The following is a 22,968-nucleotide window of genomic DNA, read 5'->3' on the forward strand; positions in this document are numbered from 1 at the left end:
TCTTTAGTTTTTCAAATGCATGAATCAATCAGGGATAATATTACTTTGCATTTCTCTCTTTTATTAATTTAGGTTTTATATTCCAATACCAGGTCCCCCTCCCTCCTCTCCTCTCACTCCCTGACTCCTCCTCTCCTCCCATCTGCCCATGCAGAGGGTAAGGCCTCCCCTAGGAAGTCTAGTAAGTCTGTTCCATCATCTAGTTGAAACAGGACCAAGGCACCTCTCTACCCCCACACCCCTGTCTAGGCTGGGTAAGGTATCTCTCCATATAGAATGGGCTTCACTAAGTTAGTTTGTGCATTAGTGTTAGATATTGGACCCACTGCCAGTGGCCTCATATATTGACCCAGTCCCATCATTGTCACTTATATTAAGGGAGTCTAGTTTGGTCTTATGCAGATTCCCATTTGTCAGACCTGAGTCAGTGATCTCTCACTAGCTCACGTCAGCTGACTCTGTGGGTTTCCCCATTATGGTCTTGACTCCTTTGTTCATACTTTTTCTCCTCCCTCACTTTAATTGTACTCTAGGAACTTGGCCCATTGGTTAGCTGTGAATTTGTGCATCAGTTTCTGTTTCTGTAAGAGGGTTCAAGCTTTGCTGAGGTTATAGATTGTAGGCTTTATGTCTGATATCCACTGATGAGTAAGTGAGTACATACTATATTTGTCTTTTTTGATTTTGGGTTACCCCACTTAGGATGGTTTTTTTATACTTCTGCCCATTTGCCTGTGAATTTTAGGATGTTATTATTTCTTAAGGCTGAGTAGTACTTTGTTCTGTAAATATATCACATTTTCTTTACCCATTCTTCAGTTGAGGGGCATCTAGGCTGTTTCTAAGATCTGGATATTACAAATTATGTTGCTATGAACATAGTTGGGCAAATGTCCTTGTGGTGTGACTGTGCTTCCTTCAGGTATATTCACAACAGTGGTATTGTAGGTTCTTGAGGTGGGTTGATCCTTGAGTAGGTTTTTCCTGCCGGTCTGGTCCCACCACCTCGCCAGCTTGGGTGACTGTCCAGGTAGCTTGATGTTTCTGTCCTCACTGCACCTTTTGGAAGTTGCCCATCTGTACTTCCTGTCTATCCTAGGTATTCTTATTTTCCTTCTCAAGTCTTTGTTGAGGTTGAAGATTAAACTATCACAACTATTATTCTCTCTTCCTAGTTAAATATATTAGGTAATAGACTTAAGCTTTCCAGCTTAGGACAACTCTATTGTAAACTCCATTACGCCTTCACCCTAGGAGCAGATATGTAGGTCTTAAGTTTGTATATTCTTGATTTTCCTTTTCTTAGAGCACACTTGTTATTCACTGTTTTGTATATAGCTTTGTATTAAGCCTAAATCTTTTCTTTAGACTAAAAGGGGAATTGAGATATTCACTTTGTCTGAATCTGTGGCACTGACCACGCCCATTGGGGGGGTGGAGACAGGGGTGGAAGTGACCTGGGGAACTAGGTCTGAGGAGGAGCCTGGAGTGTTCTCTTGCTGGCGGGATGCCGATAGGAGAGCAACTGGTGGAACCTGCTGGTGTTCATCTGTCTATGTTGTAAGTTATTTCTTCCTGAATAAACATCTATTTGGCCTATTTGTTTATCCTGATCCTTATTAAACCATGATACCCTAACTTTCTGAGAAATCGCCATACTAATTTCCACAGCGGCTGTACAAGTTTGCATCCACCAGCAATGGAGGAGTGCTCCCTTTTCTCCATATCTCTTGGGAAATATATCTTAAAAACATCTTCTACAAAATAGGAAAATCCAGAAGAAACAGTTGAATTTCTAGACATACATGACCCATAAAAATTAAACTGAGACAAACAATTTAAGATGGATCTACAACTAGCAAGACTGACATATTAATTAAAAAAATCTTCCCAACTATGAAAAGGCCAGGTCCAGATGAATTCCATGATGAATTCTACCAGACCTTTCAAGAATTAACACATTTGTTTCTCAAATTAGACAACAGAGAGGAAAAGGAAAGCTACAAATCTGTAGTGAAGCCAGTGTTATGCTGATATCCAGAAAAAGATATGAGAAAAAAGAAGAAATGATAGACCAACCTTCTTGATGAACACAAATGCGAAGATTCTCAATAAAACACTTGTGTACTTAGTTCACCATATCCAAGCTGGTTTTTTAAAAAAAATGAATAGTTTTTAAAAGATAAAATATAAATGGCCAATAAACATATGATGTTTCTTCTCACCAGCCATCAGAGAATGTACTGCTTTGAGATTCCATCTCACATCTCACCCAGTCAGAAAAGCAATCGTTAAGAAAACAAATAACGATTCGAGTGTCACCTGTAGGTGAACCATCCGTGAGTTTGAGGGCCGGTACTTCCCTCTGTTCTTCCTGCCATTAAAGGAACTCAGTGCATCGGTCAAAAAAAAAAAAAAAAAAAAAGAAAACAAATAACAACAAACCCTGATGAAGGGGTGAACAAAAGGGCACCTTTCTATTCTGCTGGTGGGAATGTAAAGAAGTCCAGCTACTATGGAAATCAGGTCTTTCAAATATCAGGTCTTTCAAATCGAGAGATTATGGTAAGCCCCGGTTATACCACCCCTGGCAGAAGGACCTCAAGCCAACATAACAGAGACACTAGCATACAATTATTTACTGCAGCACTATTCACGTCTCTGAGTTATTGCACCAAGCTAGGTGTCCAATCACAGAGGAATGGATAGGGAAATGTGGTTTATGTACACACTGAAACAGTTTTAACCACAAAGAAGAGAAGTTATGCCATGTGCAGGAAATTAAGCCACCTGAAGAAAGACAATATCACAGGATTCCATCCATATTTGGTTCCTAGAATTTATATAGACACATTAAATCACACTTGTTTATATGATGGGAAGTGGAGTGAAACTTTCTAGGGGTAAAGAGGAGTAAGGAGATGGTTGAGAAATCGTAACAAAGAGGTTTTGGGTGGGGGTCATGCTCAATGTACAATATATACTACACGAAAATGTTCTCCTACAATACAGTTCCATGTACAATGAATACACATAATGAAAAACATTTTAAAAAGCAAATAATATATCTAATACTGTAAATCACATGTTAGCACACAAAACACTCTACAGTATTGGACATTTCCCTACATGTGGGTGGCTTGACATCAAACCAAGGCTCACTACTCTTGTCCAATCTTATAAATAATGTACTGGATATTAACAACTTGGGAAAAGAGCAAAATTCAGAATTCAATATATTTTTCTTAAAATCAAATGTATGCCACTGTCACATGATTGTAAAGTTGAAAAAAATGTAGCAGACTATTGTTAAGTTGGGACCACTTGTATTTCATTTGCACCAAGTATCAGCTGTGTTTCCTCTACAGGAAAGTGAGCCTGACATAACAATTTGAATTCAAGAGAATGCACCCACTATGCTAGTTTTAGACTTCCCTGGCATTGACCTTGAAGGGTGGAGACAAGATAGTGTTTAGGTGGAAAAGGAGGGTGGGTACAAGTTCCTTGGGTGTGTTAACTTATAGAGATACACCAAGCCTTTCTTATCTACTGTGCCAGGGCTCTTTGTGAGAATTCTATACGAAGATGTGATTGGAAAGTATTGCCTCCCATGTCCCCACTTGGTGTTAATATATGGTAGTACAATAAAGTGAAAAACATCTTTGTGTGATGTCATTATCTTATTTCACTATGTTAATATGCTTTGGAGAGTGTTTGCTCTTACATTTGCATGACAGAGAACCAGTCCAGATCAGAGAGTAGCCCCGGGTGCTCAGCAGCAGCAGCCACAGCCGCAGCAGCATCAGCAGCACCCGAGAACTTCAGTGGAAGGCAGATAGATTTCTGGGCTTTGGATTGCATGCCTGATATTGAAAAAGCACATTCTAGGTCTATGGAGGGGTGTTAAAATTGGCTCCACTGGGAAGGAAGGAATTTTAAAACACAACAGGATTTAGTATCCTGTTTGGTTTGTGTTTAAAAATATGGAGATTTCTAGGCACTCCCTCTTATTCTTAGATTTCTTAGATTACTGTTTTGGGGAGTGAGGCTTAGGACGAATCGTTCAGCAGCCTGAGGGTGGGACTTAGCTGTACATGGACCCCTATACTTCAGAGGCCTCCCCTAGATTTCAGAGGTTGCCTCTGGGTTCCCAGTTGTTTGGATTTCTCTTTAGAGGTGCTGAGGCTGGAACCCTGAATCTTGAGTACATGGTTAGTGCTTTACCACTATGAAATATTCAGCTCTTAATTTCGAATAATTAAAATTTGAAGGACTTACATTTTCATTAGAGAAGAACCTAGAACAAAGTAGGGTGTGATGCTCTTCCATGTTCAATGGTCTGCTTCTTCATTAAGATGAAGAAGTACATTTGATGATAGTTTATAAAGCATTAGGATGAAGGAATTAATTTGATAGATGGAAAGCATACATCCTATTGGTTGATAAACAAGTAGGAGTTCATTGGTAAGGTCTGGACATATGCAAACCAGAGCATTCTTGGTGCTCACATAGTCATTCAACTTTCAGCACCCATTCTTGGAAAAGAGTGGAGCATCTTTTACTTGTAAAGAGATTATCCTTGAAAAGAGAGATGCCCTGAACTGTTAGACTGAGCCTGGTAATGCAGTGTGGCTGAGTTCAGCAGTTTGTCAAAACAGCTGTATTTCAATTGAATGTTATTGTATCTATTTGAATTTTAAGAATAATAATAAGTTGCTGTATGGGATGCACATGCCCATGTGCGTTGTCTTAGTGCCACTAGAGGCAACTAGTTGAACAAGACAATGAGTGTGTCATTATCCTAAGCATCTTTTAATGAAAATTAAGGCCACAAAAAAGAAATACTGCCCCTCACTCCTTATCTAGTAGAGATATGTTCTAAGAAGAAAATCACAGAGATAATTCAAACATGCCTTGTTTATTACTTTTAGATATTTTCTCTTCACACATGCATACACACACACACATATAGATATATACCATCTATCTATCTATCTATCTATCTATCTATCTATCTATCTATATATCTATATATCTATCTATCATCTCATTCTGTTGTCTACACTGGCCTTAAATGCCTGGGTTCAAGCTATCCTTTTATCCCAGTCTTTCAGTATCTGAGACAATAGCTGAGTGCTACTGTGATTGGCTCTGAACATTGTTGGATAAACACAAGCATATTGTAAGTGGAAATCAGACTGGCAATTTTAGAAGAGCCAAGGGTTCTGCTACTTATATTTTTGAGACTACTAAATATAAAACCAATTAGTTTAGAACACCAAACACATGATTATAAAATGGGCATGGTGGTACAGGCCTGTAATTCCATCTACTTGGGAGGTCAAGTTCGAGGACACAAAGTTTAAGGCCTGCATAGGCTGCAGAGTGAGTTTATGGCCAGTCTGGAAAACTTGGGGTCATGTCTGAAGATCAAGGTAGAAAGAAGGCTGGGTCATAGCTTAGTGACCATGCTCTCTTATGTTAGACTCTAGTGTCAGTTCTTAGTCCCCCAAAGATACAAAGACCCAAAGCATGCCTGTACATTAATACAAGAATTACAACCCACATCACTTTACCTCTTCTTTTTTTTTTTAACAACAACAACAAAAAACGACAAGCCAGCAATTTTAGTGGAGTATTCTGAAATGGGAACTGACTCGTGTATCACACCAGTGGGTACAGTCATCCTCCTAAGATCAGCACAAGAAACTTATTTAAGAAGCTATGGAATATTTAGTGTTTCTGAAATTTAAATGCAGGGCAAATTAACATTGAAAGAGTGCCTGAATATACTTCAGTTTTGTAATCCTATTAAAAGTACATATCATCACCATCACACCCCTAAATAGACACTGCTTATCTACTTCTCGTAGATTAGTAAATGCCAAGCCAGTGTCAAAAGAACTCTCTGGGGTGTTACCAGTTTTCCTGCTTTAGGCAGCTAGACTTTCATACCTATGTCATCTGAAAAGGATGACACAGAAGTTCAAAGGTTCACAGAAGAACTAAATTCCTGAACTTTTATTTTCTAATACTTAAGACTGACATTTGACAAGACATTTTCAAGAACATTAAAGAGAAGCTTTGGGCTTTTCTGTTCACAAAAGGGACAAAAAACTTAGGTTAAAAAAAAAAAGGACAGCTGAAGTATCCTTCATTTCTAGGTTAATTATGGACCACATTTCCCACATTGGATTCTGGAGCAGGGTGGCATGGGGTCATGAGGCAATTGTTGCAGAGCCTGGCTAGACAATGGAGCAGCAGAGTGGAAGTGGCTACAAGGGCTGAGACAGATGAGCATCAACATGACCACAAAGGTTCTTGAGGGGTATGGCTAGCTCAGGAACAACAAAATGTTTCCTTTGATCCCTTGAGGGCTAAGTATGTAGGCAAGAGGGACTGGGTGTGGAGGTGTCTGTGACAGGCAGGTGACTATCCAGAGGTGTTTATGGCAAAAGACCAAATTGATTCATGCATATCTCAGGGATTCTAGATGACAGCTAGCCAGACCTCTGTCCCTGTGGGTGCTATATAGTATCCTGGCACCCCAGAGACACATGAGCTCTGCTGCAATCCTAGTAGAAATGAAATAGATGAATCTTTTAACTGGTTTTTCTCTCTTGGAAGGTTGGGAGCTTGTAATAGAAACAACCTTTGGCCAGAGAGAAAGATTTGCATGAATAAAGACTGTTACTCATTTGGGAATATGAGCTGACATTTCTAGTTTATGCATAGTTCAAGGCTTTAACTTCCCTACTTTAAAGGTAAAGGAACAACAGTTCCTTTCTCAAAGATTGTCATGAGGGTTAAATGAGGCAAACTGCAGACTTAGAATAGTATCTTATATTTGGCAACTATGGTAAAGACATCAGCTCTTATTCTTACCACATTTGCCATTTTAAATTTGGAGGTATCTCTAATTTCTCATACACTACTTTTGTAAAAAAGAAATTTAAAAACATTTGACTTTAAAAATGTTCTAAATGTTTTAATTGTCATGTAAGGGAAAGCTCCATCTGACTTAAATTTTATCAACAAGAGATTTGCTTGAATGCAATCACATAACGATTAACAGCATGGGCATCATTCTTCCACCCAGGCAAAAACAGAAGGTAGGAAACAGCTGTGTTTGGGTAAGTGTCCCTCAAAAGTCCATGTGTTAATAAAGTCTTGGTCCTTAGACCATGCCTTTACTGGGAGGTGATGAAATTCTTGAGAACTGGGACTAAGTGGGACCTTTAGGCCACTTAGAATGGTCCCTAGTCCCTTTAGCCTTTGACTATGAGCAGTTTTCTGAACATACACTCCTATCATAACCTTGCTGTAGGCTAAAGCAATGGGGGTAAACTGATCATGAACTAGAACCTCTTAAGCTGTGAACCAAAATCAATCATTGTCTCTTAACAGGTTGATTACCTAAATTGTTAGGATGATTAGAAGTTACCACACAAGTTAGGTGGGGTGGGATTCTGACTAAATCATGTTATCAGGAGACTTATGTAATCTTGGCACTTTCATTTTCCTTATTTATGGAATGCATTTATTACAGCATGCCAGTTTACATTGAGGATGAAATGAAAGAATGCATATGAAGGGACTTTTATTGTGTCTGCACACAAAAATACTCAAACATAGAAGATAATCTAGGTACAACTCGTTACTAGATAAAACCAAATTCCTCCAAGAAGGTAAGAAAAAGAAAACTATTAAAAATGGTTTCTCTTGAGCCTAGGGGTATTTCCAAATAAAATACAGCATTAACAATTGATGTCTAGAGGGAGGGGCAAAGGAGATGCAGTTAAGGTAAAATTTGGAAAGGGCTAGTTGAGGTCTGAGTCCATGTTTTAAAGGCCTGGTCCTAATTGGATTCTTATGTGGTGGGGCCTAGTTGGAAGTCTACAAATCTTTGGATAAGTTGCCTGGAGGAGGACAGTCATCCCTTCTTATTTTTATTTTCCTTCCTGGACATGAAATGAGTGGTTTTGCTCTGCCATGTGCCTTTGCTATGGCAAGGCCCATCAATCATGGACTGGAACCCATGGGTTGGAATGGGCCCAACTCATATGTGAGACAAAAAATGAACCTCTCATCTTTGTAGGTTTCTTAACTGATTTTCTTAGGAATCTGTTACAGGGACAGGAAGAGAACACAGCTGCAACATAAGCACCTGTCCTTATCTTTTCCGGGAGCTTCCCCAGGAAGCACAGTACAGTTTTCATGCTCTCAAAGCTAGCTTCTGCTTACTGTTAACTTGTTATTTCACTCCTGTGTTTGTGCTTGTGAGGGGGAAGGCAGCAGAGTACTAGTAAAACTGAATTCACAAAGACCTCATGCACTCTATACTAATTTTTGTGTGCATGTGCTCAGTAATGTTTTGCCACTAACTTTTCTGGCTTGGGACAGCTGGCTATTCAGGGCCCAGCCAGATTTCAGAGGCAACAAAGAACACAGATGGAAGAAAGGCTCAGAACCATCTAATAATGAAAAATACATTTAGTCCAATTATACATGAAACCATCACTCTGGAGCATAGGAGCTCATCTATTTGGCCCTATGGACCCAGAAGATAGCTTCCTTTGCCTGAGACATCAAAGCCCAGGTATAGAGAGAGGAGAGGCAGCCAATGACCACTCCTACAGTAAGGAGCCCTGTGAAGTTATTCAACCTTAACCTGTTCAGTTTGCTTTTCCTTTCCTATGGAACTCACACCAAGGGGTAAAAGGCTTCCCCTTCTTTTGTCTGTTCCCTAAATATGTTGATGTCTTTCTGGTTGTGGGGCGCTCTGCTTCCTGTCACTATGAGTCTTTTTCTCTGTTCCTCTCCTGTTCCTCCCTTGTGACCGTTTAACTGACCATCACATAAAAGAACATAGACTATCCAGCAAAAATTTTTTTCAAGTGTAGGACAACTATCTGAGAAGAGAACTTATCTTCAGAGAGTTTATACAATGTGCAGTAAGGATTAGGATGCCTCATTGGAAATGCTGTCTAGAGTTCACCCCAATCCAAATTGCTTTCATCTGGACCAGGGCTCAGGTCTACAGAGAGTCTACCCTTTTCTATTTCTTGTCCCCAGCCTTGGCTGTTGTAACAAAGTACTGTGATCAGGTGGCTTGAAATGATGGAAATGCATTCTCTTATGGTTTCAGAGGCCAGAATCTAAACTCAAGGTGCGAGCAGTGTTGCATGCTCTCTTCAGGCTCTAGCAGATCTCTGTCTCCTTGGTCTGTTGCTTACTTCTGGTGTGCCAGTGAACATCTGGCCTTTGGCTCTATCTGCCCAGGGCCACTATATCTCTGCAGCCATTTCCTTTTCCTTGCAAAGACACTGTCATTGGCTTTGGGGTCCGTCCTGATGATTCTTTCTAAGCATGGTCATCATCCTTGTGTTATTATCTTTGCAAGCACTTTGCTTCTGAATAAGTTAACATTCTTAGGTTTTCAGAGGACAGAAAGCATTGCTGGACATTTTCTCACTACTATATATCATTCCAAATGCACTAGAAGAGATTTCATGTCATTTCCCTTATGGCTTACAGAAATGTTAATGTGGAAACAGACCAAAATGTCTTCATTTTCTGTGGATGACACTACAGAGGTGTAGAGGAGGCAAGAGCTGTTCAAAGAGCAAGTCTGGCAAGGACAGGCATGATGATTTGGTCTATAGAAGATTTGGTTTCCATATTAGAGCATGCAGCCTATCTTCAAATGAGATGATATAGTTGAAGTGAGAGCAGGGCACTCTGTGTATTGGCTCTATTTGTAAAACATAAAGAAATGTTGGAAATACAGGGCTGTTTCAAGTGAAAAATCTAGTTGTAGTGAATTGATCTGATAGATCTATGTAAGGTAATTGATCCAAGGACCTTGCACTTGCTAGACAAAAGCTCTACTATTGGGTTCCAACCCCAGCACTCATCCAAAATTTGACTTTACAGTTTCACTGCCGAGTTGGCATTCAGTTTGAAATGAACATATGTGATTTCTAAATGAGAACTGTCAACATTTTGTAATCAGAGTCCCTCAGTGTTTAGGCAGGCACATTCTCCAAGTGTCTGGTAGTTCTATCTCAAAAAAGAAAGGTTTCTCTTTCTCTGCTTTGTAACTGCCACATCAAATTCCCCACTCTAATGACTTCAGATTGTTGTTTTGGTTTGTACTTAGATTGTGTTTATGAAAAGTCTCAGGAGAGATGAAAACTGTATTAGTGACACATAGTAAAAAATACAGAAATTATATGGGAACTATATTAAATACTAGAACTTGGAGAAATATGCTTTTCTTATCTAAGTAAATTACATATGTAATCTCTACATTACTTAAATTTTTAGAGAAGGGGATTTCCATGAATTCAACTGAAAGGTTCTAAATGTTTTTTTCTTTCCTTCTTGAATTATGTCCATGGAAGTATTCAATGGTTTAGTATGTTTTAATGGTTTTGTATTAGGTATTTTATTCTTCATACTTGGTTATTGTGCTAGTTACTTTTCTTATTTTTTGGATGAAATACCACAAAAATAGCTTAAAGAAGTAAGGGTTTATTTTGTCTCACTGTTCAAGGGTATAATTCATTGTGGCATGGAAGCACAGCTTAAGACAGCTGGTTAACTTACATCTACAGTCAGAAAGCAGACAGAGATGGATGCTGGCACTCAGCTTGCTTCTTCCCTTTTCCTTTTATTCATTTTAGGACCCCAGCCCTGGAATAGTATCCACAGTTAGTGTAGATCTTTCTACTTCAGTGAACTCAATCTGGAAACTACCTCAGATACCTACCTAGAAACTTTCCTCTTTGGTAATTCTATATCCTTTCAAATTGATGTTAACCATTATTGGAGTCTATCTCTTGTAAGCCTGACACACAAATGTATCATTTTTTGTACTCACAGACTCAATGCCATCTAATAATGAACAATGTGGTTAGTCTAATTAGAAAACTTCCCTGTAGTCTTTTACATTCAACACTGTTTAAAAGTCCAAAACCCAGTGATAAATTCTTAACTGTGAGCTCATGTGTGTGTGTGTGTATGTATTCATGTATGTATGTATGTATGTATGTATGTATTTATATCCCCCATGTGATTCTAATACACAATGGCACAGACTAAACATTCAAATTACAATAGGGAAGAATGGGGGCAGAGCAAGGCAAGAACAAACCAAAACAGACCAAAGCCCAGGAGGGAAATGATGCAATCCTGCTGATCCAATCCTACAGTTCACTGTTTGGCCACTAGGACTTTAGATGGAATCATCTAGGCTCCAAAGGGGTTTATTAGTCTTCATGCCATCTTCAGCATGCATACTCTTTCTTGGGTTGCCACTACTCTGTCTGCAGTTCTCTTTAGTGAACATCCCATGGTCCTGGCACTCTCAATATCCTGGAGCTTCCACTGCAGGGTAGGCTCTACCTTTCCAGTTTCATGCAGTGACATTTCAGAATCTCCTTACACTAGCACATGTTAGATGCACAAACTGCTTTTAGGGATCTTGCTGCAAGTCTACATACTCCCTCTTGCATCTTTCATGCCTATAAAATCAGTATCACATAGATGTTGCTACCATGTTCTGCTGTCAGTTCCAGGTGTAGTCTGGTTCTCTTGGGCCATAGTTGCAGCCACTGCTGTTTGCTGTCGACCCTTGGGTAACTCTTTTAGTGAATGCTTTTGAATAAGGAATTAAGCATTCTTAGTTTAGGCTCATCCATTCCAAATTACTAAGTGTTTTACAAGCTGGAGGCTTCATGGAGTGGAATCTTGCTTAGGGCACCTTTTCTATTGTCCCATTGCAGAACATGATGTTTAATCTTTTATAGTGCTAATATGCAGCTTTTTTTTTTTTTTTTTTTTTTTTGCCACACTGTCTTTGTCCACAACCTCAAACTCCTTTCCTTGCTTGATTCAGAGTTTCCCTATCTTTCTTTCCCATCTTACTGTAGATCTGGGTAAGACAGTGATAGGTCATCACGTCATAGCCTGAATACTCTGCTGCTTTGGAATTTCCATCACTTCACAAGAATGTCCATCACTTTGGAATTCAGCAGCACTCCTACTTCTTAACACATGACTCTACAGATGGTGATGAAATTCTGCTGTCCCTCCAGAGTGTTCCCGAAGACTATGGCATGGACAGACAGGAGCAGCACATACCTGGACATCTTAGAGGCTTGGTCAGAGTTAAAGATCAGGACACAGGTAGAATGAAGCCAGAATCTTTCCCAAAATGACTTCTAGCCCAATTGTTCCTGAAACCCCAGGAGCTGGACCTACTGTTTGTCTTTCCCTTGGCATTCTGGTTTCCCAAACTCCCAGTAGATTGGCCTATTATGCTCTTCTCACAGTGGTCTAGAATTTACTTACCCTGAACCTGCAAACTGTTCCACATTCCTCCAGCCTATTAACTATGTGGTCATGTTTATCATAACAAAGATGCCACTTCCTGGCACCTGTTTTCTGTATTAGCTACTTAAAAAAAAAGATTCTCTCTTTTCCTCTCTCTCCCTGTCTCTCTCTGTATCTGTCTGTGTGTGTGTGTACAGAAGGGGAGCCAGATTTCCTGACGTCGAAGTTACAGGCATCTGCCAGCCACCTGATGCAGATACTAGGATCAAATTCTGGTCCTCTGGAAGAGTTGCAAGTGCTCTTAATTGCTAAGCCATCTCTCTAGCTCCTGTGTCAGTTACCTTTAATGTTCACTGCTATGACAAAATATCTAACAAAGGCGATTTAAAGAAGGAAGGGTTTCTTTTGGCTCACAACTTGAGGGTACAATCCAGCTTGGCAACAGGAGTCTGAGGCAACAGGTCATATTGTAATAATATTCAGGAAAGAGAGATGTTTGCCCATAGCTCACTTCCTCCTCAAAGTAATTGGGGCCTCAGGCATAGAAGAATGCTTTACATATTCAGGATGGGTGATTTCATCTCACTTAACCCCATCTAGATACTCATTCACAGATGTCCCCAGAGGTTTTTTCCCCAGATGATTCTAGATCCTGTCAAGTTGATAATGTTAGCCATTGTAATTATGGACCATATTGGCCTCCAGCTCACAAAGATCTGGCTTCCTCTGCCTCCTGAATACTGGAATCTTGAGTTAAGTTTTACCTTGAATTTTTCTCTAATTATTGAAAAATGTCTTCTTTCGCTAAAAAAGGACATCTGATTTAAAATATACTTTTAATTGAAAGTGATCATAGATTAATCTCATCTACGTAGGCTAAAACATATTAGTTTTATATAGTTGGAAATGTATCTAATACTGCTTCATCAAATATTAATGAAAGTTTATATTCTGAAAGGACCAAATTTCTGGTTTAATTTTTTTAGCATTAGCAAGAATTTAAATATTGATGTCTTAAAAGTGAGCAGCCTTGGGAGCAAAAATTCTCCAGATACCAGAAAGAGAAGAAATAAAAAGCCACAGCTGGCTAGGGATATTAGAACAACATGAAGCAGAAATAACTGGAGCTCCTAGTTTTTATCACCTGCCTCTACAGATGGTGATGAAATTCTTATGTCCTTCCTGAGCGTTCCAACTTATACTGGCATGGACAGACGGCAGCAGCTTGTACTTGGACATCTTAGAGGTTTGATCAGAGTTAACATTTCAACACGATGGAGGGTAGGATTCTCATGCATCAACTTGGGGGGGGGGAGGAACACAAATGCATTGTATCTGTGTTCTGCCAAAAACCTCCCAGGTAGCATCTCATTTACTCCTCTTAAAAAGATTCTCTCTCTCTCTCTCTCTCTCTCTCTCTCTCTCTCTCTCTCTCTCTCTCTGTTTCTGTGCATGCATACATGTGCTTGTGTGTTGCCCTGGGAAGGAATCATCCTCTGGAGCTCTGGAGTTAGAGATTGTTTCAAGGCACCTGACATGGGTGCAGGGGCCTGGACTTGGACTCTCTGTAAGAATAGCAAATGCTTTTGACTGCTAAGCTATATCTCCAGCCTTCATTGAATCATTTTACCTGTCTGTGGCCACAGGCGCTCTTTTATTCCATTTTCTAGAATAGAGAAGAAGGGTCATTTTCCACCTTCCATGGCAGCATTGAAGTAGAATCTTGGAGGCTGAGCCAGCTGTATTCAGTACCTTATTGTCTTTGTTTGAGTTGTTGATTGGGGAGTCTTGAGGAAAGTGACTGACTAAAGATTATCACCACAAGGACTGATATATATTATTGTTTTTATTCTTTAATATGGTCTCTTTAATATTACCACTAAAGCTAGAGTTTCTTTTATGCTGAAGATCTGCATTTACTGGTGAATTTGAGACAGCTACCAGGCATTTGCTTCCTGGAACAATTCTACTGGATAGGACTCCACCTTGGTCTATGTCCAAATAACAAGCAGGTGCAGAGGAAAGGGACTGGCAGCATGCAGATCATAGCTACATTTTAATTTTTAAGAACAGTGTGATATTGTTACTTTAGCAAATACTATTCTTTGAAATGTTTGCTGACAGCTCACTCAAAGGTAAGTGTGGTTTTCACCCACCAGTTAAGTGTCTACATTTGATGTCCTTACCTATGTAGAGTGTTCCAAACTCAGAAGTTGTGAAAACACAACCAGGGAAAGGTATTAAACAAAACAAGACATCCCAAATCAAATCAAATCAAATCAAATCAAAGCCAAACCAAACAAACTAAAAGCCTAAAGCTGGAGGGTGTGGCTCAGTGACTGACTGCTTGCCTAAATCCAGCTTCTGTTCTGTCCACTTGGCATGGTAATCAGGCAGATGATAATTGTCACCAAGTAAGAGAAATTACAGCTTGCTATTTAGCCCCTTAACCCAGGTGAGACACGCAGACTGAGGAGGCTTAGGAAGTGAAACTGGGAACTGTTATCCCTTTGCAGCTCTTGGCTATTCCCACATGCAAGGAGTTGGATGAAAATAGTGACTTCATACCCCTTCAGGAAGATGACTTAGGTTTGTTTGTGACCATGTTCCATTTACAAGAAATGGCCTGTTTCTTGAGGCTCAAACATTAGTTCTATGATGCAAGCTGGATGAAGTTTACACAGATCGGAGGTTTTTAAGCTTTGTCTTCCTCCAGTTCTATTTGAAAAGAGAGTTTTGCTTTGTAAAACTGGAGTGCTCAAAGTCGGGCAGCAAGGCTTCCCACAGGCTTATCATTTACACAGTGCGTACAATGTTAGCATTGTAGGTAAGTTTCCATCTTCCAAAAATAGTATCATGTTTTCCCACAAGTGAGAATACTATTAACTTGCATATTGATGAACAGATTCATTTTGCAGTGAACCAGCTTCAGGGCATTCAAGATCTTTTGATAAAATTATACTTTAAAGTTTTAGAAATTTGAACAAAAATATCGATTGCAAGCTATCTTCCTAAATATTTAACTTGGCCAACAGCCTCTCTCACTGGCCTTATAAGGCTGCAGGGCAGGTTGTTTCTGGGACAAGAAAGTCTCACTGACCTACTTTCATTTTCAGCAATTGTCACATTCCTGGCTCAATGATGGTTAAGTAGAACAACAGTTAACACATTGGGAGTCCCCAGTCCTCTGCCTGGCACTCTCCTGGTCTTCCCAAAGTCTCACAGTGCAGGTGCAATCGTTAAACCCTTCTACAAAATGGGGAAACTGAGGCACACAGAAGTTCAGAAGTGTTCTCAAAAGCTTGCATAATGAGGTTCCTAGAATCAGTCTCTGGAGACCCTAGTTTCAAGTTTGACACCATGAGCTCTGCAGGTTTTTTTTTTTTTTTTTTTTGGCTTAAAGCAACTGAAATGTGCCGAATAACTACTTATGTGAACTCCTGAGGGAAACACTATAACCAATAAAACAGTAGGAGCTGGATGTGATAGTTCATCACTGTATTAACAGAAACAGAGAGGCAGAAGACTCTAGTAGGCCCAAGCAAGGCAAACATGGCTCTGGAAGGCCTTGCCCTTCTCCTCCATTCCCTCTGCCTTGATAAACTGTTAGACTGCATTCCTAAAGCTAGCCACCAAAGTCTATTCCCTTATTTGGTCACTTCCTTCTCCTGCAGCTGACCACCAAGGTCCAGCTATCAAAGTATAAAAGTCCAGCTATCAAAAGCCCCCCTTTGGCTCAACTAATTAGCCTGTCCAACCAAAGCAAGCCAACTCATCCCAATATAGGGCTCCCCCTTCTCCCTTTATAAACTGCCATTTGCCGATGGGCTGCACCTGTCTCCTCCCTATCTAGAAGCAGCCCTTTGTCCTCTAGGGGACATATCCCCTCTCTCTTTCCCTTGCTCCATTTCCCTTCTCCCTCACCCTCTATGTCCTTTGTCTTTTATTCCCTGCCCTCTGCCCCTCTGGGACAGACCCATCTCCTTTGTGCTGAGAACTTGGTCTAGGGGTGTCTTGTGCCGACCAGTTCTTTCACAAAGCATATCATCAAAGCAAATCAATGGTCAGCAGGGCTCTGCATTGAATTCTCTGTCTGGTGGCGGTGGCCAGGCCTGCCTGGCTGGCTGTGACTCTGCTCCTCACTCACCACAGTTGTGCTCATCAGCTTGGTTCCCACAGTCGTCCACACCATTGCAATGAAGCAGTTGAGGCAAGCACTTGGTGATGTTCCCACAGGGGAAGGAACCAAGGGGACAGCTTACATTCTGTGCGCTCCCAGGAGTGACTGTGGGGGGGGGGAGAGAAAGAGCAAGAGTGAGAGAGAGGACATTTGGAGAAGGTTAACAGAAACCTAGCACCAAATGTAGTCCCCCCCCCATAGTTCCCACACATTTGGAACTTGGTCTGGTTAGTGGAGAAATCTGGCATTACCATCCACCAATGGCTGTGGCTGCTCTCCAGAACCTCTACCTCACTAGGATGCTCTGACTAGCTTCTTTTCCTAGGATTTTCTTGCCAGCCTCTCTTTCCTTGTCCACTCCCCTGCCCTGCCCCTCTGTGAGTGCCAAAGTGGTGGGGATTGAACCTATGACCTATTGCATGCTGGGCAAGCATTCCACCACTAAACCATGTGTTCAGCTTTCAACTCTAAGAATGTTTCTTCAGTTCCCTCTTAATGAAAGTATATTTATACTTTAACTTCAATTCGACTCCTGCCTTCTATAGAAAGCTTTCTGATTTTATTTATTTATTTATTTATTTTAATCAAGAATTTAGTGTATCTTTACTGTGGACCTGGAATCAAGGCTTCTCTGGTTTGAGGGCATCAAGAAGCACGTGGCCCATGTTCCTTTTCATAGTGGATGTTCCTAAGTGTGAGATCCTGGCAAGACTGCTAAAAGCCAGCTGCTGTCCTGGCATGGACTGCAGTCTGTTGGAAGAATACAACTGAACAAGTCAATAAATAGTTCCAAACCGAGAGGTGCACAATGAAATGAAAGTGTGCTGTCATGGACACTAACTACTCCGATCTTCACAGCAGGCCTCTGAAAAACTGGTCTGAGTAAGATGAGAGCAGAATGAAGAGGGGAATCAGGCGGAGCAGGAGGTGGTAGCAGGAGTGTGTGGAGGGGAGTGGGTTTAGGCTGAGAGCCAGGTAACTTATGGAGGCTGTGCTGGAGCACAGTGAGCAGGCATGTGAGCCTTGAGCAGGGACTGAGGAGGCAAAGAGAAGACTTGAAGACTGACCTTTATTAAAAATGTGAGAGTGACAGAAGATGGACCTGGTGCGGCAGCCAGAGAGGATGTGTGCCTTCCTAACATTCTTCTGGCTGCTGGGGCTGGGTCACAGATCTCAGGGTGAGAGTGGGTGCTAGGCTGCTGCTGAGATTATAGCTATCCAACTGAAAGATGATGGAGTTTAGCCTAGGGCGGAGTCAGCGGAGGAGAGAAAATAGACACAACACACACACACACACACACACACAAACACACAAACACAAACACAGACACCCATGCACACACACACATGTACATGGGCACACATGCACACACGCACACACACACATACATACACACACTACAGGAAGGAGTGACAATGGAAGCATCTCAAATAGCTGGGGTAGGGCTGGGCCTTTACTCAGTGTCCCGGGGTGTAACAAGGATGAGAGGGGACACGTGGCACATTCCCCTTTTGTCCCAGAACCTCACCATGCAGCTTTCCTACTCAGCTCAGCATTAGATTTTTCACCACCACACCACCTTTTAGAGACCCACGAAACCCATCCTCCATGTCCAGCCCTGCTTCCCTGTCTTGTCCTTCTCTACTTCGCAGGACCCCTGCGGCACCATTCTATCTCTTCACACTTATCCTTGGAGAGCTGGAAGCCAGCCTTGCTGGAATTCGTGCCTTGGTTTATCACTGTCATGCTTCTAGGTGAGATTCTATTTTCACTAGGTAATATTTATTTATTGATTGATAGAAAATTAGTTATTATTTGCAATCATGTTTTCATGATAGAATATGTTCTGAGTATCCCAAACCAATCTAAAATTTAATGACTTATACCTTGTGAGCACATAATAGGGCAAAGAGGACTATGGGAACTTTGAAACTTCAATGACATTGTCATTGCCAGACCCCAACTTAACAAAAGGCAATTAACAAAAGGCCACTACATCTTTGTTCTCAAATTATCTTATTTACTTTTTTATCATGTGACGACACAAGAAAGGGACCTATTGTAACAAAGTTCATGATCTCATTTGCCCCTTGAGGGGTTTGGAAAGGGACATGGTGAAAAGGAAAATTAAAGATGCAAACACAATAAATAATAATTGTCTCACAGATACTTGGAAGAAAGTGTATGGTGTACTTAGAAGAAATTCTTTTGTCTTGAAGCTGTTGAAAGAATGGAAAGGTTCAGAAACTCTGAAGAGTAAACACAGGATAAAGTAGAGGTTATTCTTTAGAGCTGTTTTTAATGTACAACACAATAGAATGGAGGTTACCTTTCCCAAATACTTCTATACCTACACAAGCAGAATTTCTTTCACCACACTATCAGGCCTCCACTAGAGCAGTGTACTTGTTAGACAAGATGAACCAATATATCATCATTGCCTGTTGTTGACAGCATAGTTCATACTTGGTCTTGACAAATGGGATTTTGTCAAGTGTGTTTACCATGATTGTCATATTGGGACCTGGAGAGATGGCTCTGTGGCTAAGGGCACATTGCTCTTACAGAGTACCTGAGTTTAGTTCTAAGAACACAAGTAAGGTGGCTCACAACTTACTGTAACTCCAGCTCCATGGAGATCCAATAGCTCTGGATTCTGTGTGCACTGCTGTGCATTCTCCCCTAAAGAAATACACACATGGACAAGGAGGTTTCAGGAAGTAGGAGGGAGGAGATTCAAGATGTAGGATGGGGAGAGCAGAATTCTGGCCCCTCTCTCTGGTAAGATAAGACCATGTGGAAATACTTAGATTAATAGAAAATGGGTTAATATTTAAGACAGAGCTAACCAATAAGAAATTCTAGTAACAGGCCAACAGCATTATATCTAACACAGTGTCCCAGTGTGTTATTTGGACTCCTGGGACCAGGACGGCACGAAAACCGCTCATAACAAAATGGTGTCTTCAACGTGGCTATTAAGAACTTCCACTTAAAACTTAACACAAGCTTAAGAAAGGGTTTTAAAAACAAAAGAACAGAGACAAGCAAGGCTTCTTAGTACCAGCATTTTTCTCAGTTGCATTCTGTTTTGCTAGAGACAAGCAGAGATTTGCCCGGCTTCTTTAAGGGAGGTTTCCTGACTCAGCATAGTGGCAAAAAACCAGAAGATTTTTAAAAGAGCTCTGCTAACAACTTAATGGTGTGTATGAGAACTGGCAATGGCAGTGACCACATCTCCAGGCAGGCAACATGTGGATGGTAGCGTAGACCAAGTCAGTGAGCACAGCTCTCAGTGCTGGCGGTAAGAGTACCTGCCTCCATCTTTGATAGACTGAGGCTAATACAGCTATGGCTTTCATTTTAGCAATGTTGTTGTTTACAAGATAAAAGACTAGTGGCCACAAAAAGATAAAGATTTACAGTAAATACAGATTCAGATTAAGAAAAACCGCTAATGGTTTACAGTGTGTTTTAAAATATACATAGGTTTGGGAGAGAAAAAGAAATAGGATAAAATGGTTTAAAAAAGAATAATAAAAAGAAAGAGAGTAGCTGGGTGTGGTGGTACACGCCTTTATTCCAGCACTCGGGAGGCAGAGGCAAGCAGATCGCTGTGATTTCAAAGTAAACTTGGTGTATGGAGTGAATTCCAGGGCAGCCAAAGTTATACAGAGAAACCCTGTCTCAATAAATAAGAAATAAAAATAGAAGAAATAGATTAATAAAAAAGCCACAGAAAGATGGAAAGCACACAAAGAGTCTGGATATGCTATTGTGTTGTCTTTAAATTGTTTGACTGCTGTGGAAATAGCAACGACTGTTAAAACAAATGCTGCTGGATTAATCCAATTTATATATTTTAAAAATGCTTTGACTTCAAAATTTAAGTTCAAGATAGGTTACTGGTGAAAAGGATTTCTATTTTTGTTTCCACAGAAAATAAAAACCTGTGGATTTCTTCTACACTAACATGATTTGATCAAGCCAGACTCCCTGAAACAGTGTCCCAGGTGATCCAATATTCAAAACAGGTAAGACAAAGCAGCCCTGCAGACCACTACAGCCAGGATTTCTGTGTCTTTTTAGGAGCCCCAAGACAGCACCCCCTACCAAGAGGAAGCAGTTGGGAAAGAATAACACCCAAATTCCCAAATATTGTCTATAAATGTTTGTTTTCATTTAAATGGGGTTGGTTATAAATGGTTAATGACCACAACCAATCTCTTTAAAGGTAAAAAGGGGATTATGGTATAGTTATAAATACTTTGTTTTGGAATTGATTTTCAATTAGTGATACAAACTTAAGGTCAATTTTGTGATATGTATATTTCTCCTCTTGTTTAGGTATTGTGTTTATATAGCTCATTAAAAATATAATGTGTAATTTAATACAGGTTATAGATAGTTACCTATAATAGTAAAATCTTATAGTTAGGTTTTCTAGATATATAGAGGTGTATTTGTGATAGATAGGCATTCTTCAAACCTTTCAAAGACCTACAGAATATGGCATTTAAAATGGTTTAGGGTTTTTCTTGACAGTGAGACATAACTGCTTCTGGCAATAAATACCACCTGCATCAGAAAGGAAGATGGACATCGAAGAAATGCGTTATGAAGTTTGCTTTCAATATGGAAAGACTAGCCACTTGGGCAAGATACTGCTCTTGTCTGTACTGTTCAACTTTATGCTGTATAAACTGGACATGCAGGACCCACAGGAAAGTGACTGCTGATACAAGATGGACATTGATACAGGGTTCCTGCTTCATGGAAGAGTCTTCCAGATAGTCTAAAGGACACAGAAAAAAGTGACTGACAAACTGCCAATACAGATGGACAGTTTAAAGTTTCCTGCTTTGCTGAAAAGTCTGCCAGATGCATTATGGCCTATAGGCTAAAGATGAAACATTACAAAAGAACTTCGGGTGACTGACCAGGCGAGTTATCTCTGTCAGTAGTAAAGTTTATATATTATCCTTCTGTGGTCTTTGAAGGAGTCGAAGACAGATAGTTCTGGTTATAATTTTTTGTTAGGATAAAGATAAGTTACATATAAAACTTTAGACTCACAAAGATAGGATAGATGATAGAATATTTTCTTTAAATCTTACTAAATGTTAATGGAGTAAATATTGTTAACTGTGGTTCTTATTTGATAACTGTTTTGTTATGTATTTTACTATGTTAAAGTTAAAACCCTTTTATATATTTTAGACAGAAAAGAGATGATGGAAGATGTCATTCTGTAAATATGTTTCTCTTATTGGTTAATGAATAAAACACTGTTGGCCAATAGGAAAGCAAGATAGGAGGGACTAGGAGACAAGGAAGATTCAAGGAGGAGGTAGGTGGAATCAACATGTAGAGACTTGCGAGAACAGAGGTCCGGGTCCTCTCTCCAGTAATATGAGACCACGTGGAAATACTTAGATTAAATGGGTTAATATTTAAGACAAAGCTAGCCGATAAGAAACCAGTAACTGGCCAACAGCTTTATATCTTAAAAAAAAAAAAAAAAAAAAAAGAGAGAAAAGAAAAGAAATACAGACACGATGCCCCTGCCCCCCACCATGAACCCAACCTGGCAAAGTAAATATAACACCAGTGTCACATGCTATGTTGTGAATAGTATTTTCACTTGTGAAGTTATCTTAAAAGTCATCAATTCATCATTCCCCTCCAATAGTTGATTAAACCACAGTGGAAACTAAGAACCATGTCTCCCAGAACAGGGATCTCAAGAGTACATTTGTGTTGACATTGATTTTTAATATTTTGTCTATTAAACTTTAAAGAACGAACTTTAAAGATCAAGATTAAAAACAAAACAATACAAAACAAAACATCTCCGAGAAATTGTCAGTTTCCATCCCCAGAAACTGTTCGAAGTTTTAGCTAGATGAACACTGCTGTGATTTCACGCTGTTGGCTTGAGTATTCTGAGTCACTATGTTTTTATACTCCTTTTGTTGTTGATGGTACCAGGGTTAAGCCCAGGGCCTCTGGAATGCTAAACACACACACACTCCTCTGCTACTGAGATAAATTCCCAGCCTGTGTCTTATTTCTTAAATTTATATTCAATGTGAATACAGTTTTTCAATAACAGTACCATGAAATTAGACTATTTCCATAACATTATGATTCAATGGATACGTTAAAAGCCTTAGACATTAAGTCATAATTTTAATATAATTAATATTAGATTAGATTAATGTTAATTTATAATTTTAAATTCCCAAACTGACAGAAAACCTGCAAATGTGGGATAAGAATCTTTTCATCTCCCTGAACCGTGTTGTTGTGGTACTGATAAGTACAAGACAGGATAATGAACCTCTCTGGAAAGTTACCTAAAGGTTTGCAAAGTAACCATCCATAGGAAAGCATGCCAGCCTGTCAGAAAAAGGTAAGACTTTGATATGGGAAAAACACATAAGAT

At 40.0% G+C, this 22,968-nt stretch overlaps 1 protein-coding gene across 5 annotated transcripts in view; it reads right to left on the bottom strand.

The window, feature by feature from the left end:
• The window catches only part of Rxfp1 (relaxin family peptide receptor 1), a 120,600-nt gene that overhangs the window by 63,111 nt on the left and 34,521 nt on the right, over positions 1-22,968 (bottom strand). For 2 of the 5 annotated variants that reach the window (XM_051199472.1, XM_051199470.1), the window contains exon 2: positions 16,487-16,624. The exons of 2 other annotated variants lie outside the window; for them this stretch is intronic. In XM_051199472.1, coding sequence (XP_051055429.1) covers positions 16,487-16,624 — 138 coding nt within the window. Of the gene's footprint in view, positions 1-16,486; positions 16,625-22,968 lie in introns of those variants that run through there. One more of the 5 variants, XM_051199475.1, reaches the window with a different exon arrangement.

The sequence above is a fragment of the Phodopus roborovskii genome, unplaced genomic scaffold (assembly GCF_943737965.1).
Source record: "Phodopus roborovskii unplaced genomic scaffold, PHOROB, whole genome shotgun sequence".
Classification (NCBI taxonomy): domain Eukaryota; kingdom Metazoa; phylum Chordata; class Mammalia; order Rodentia; family Cricetidae; genus Phodopus; species Phodopus roborovskii.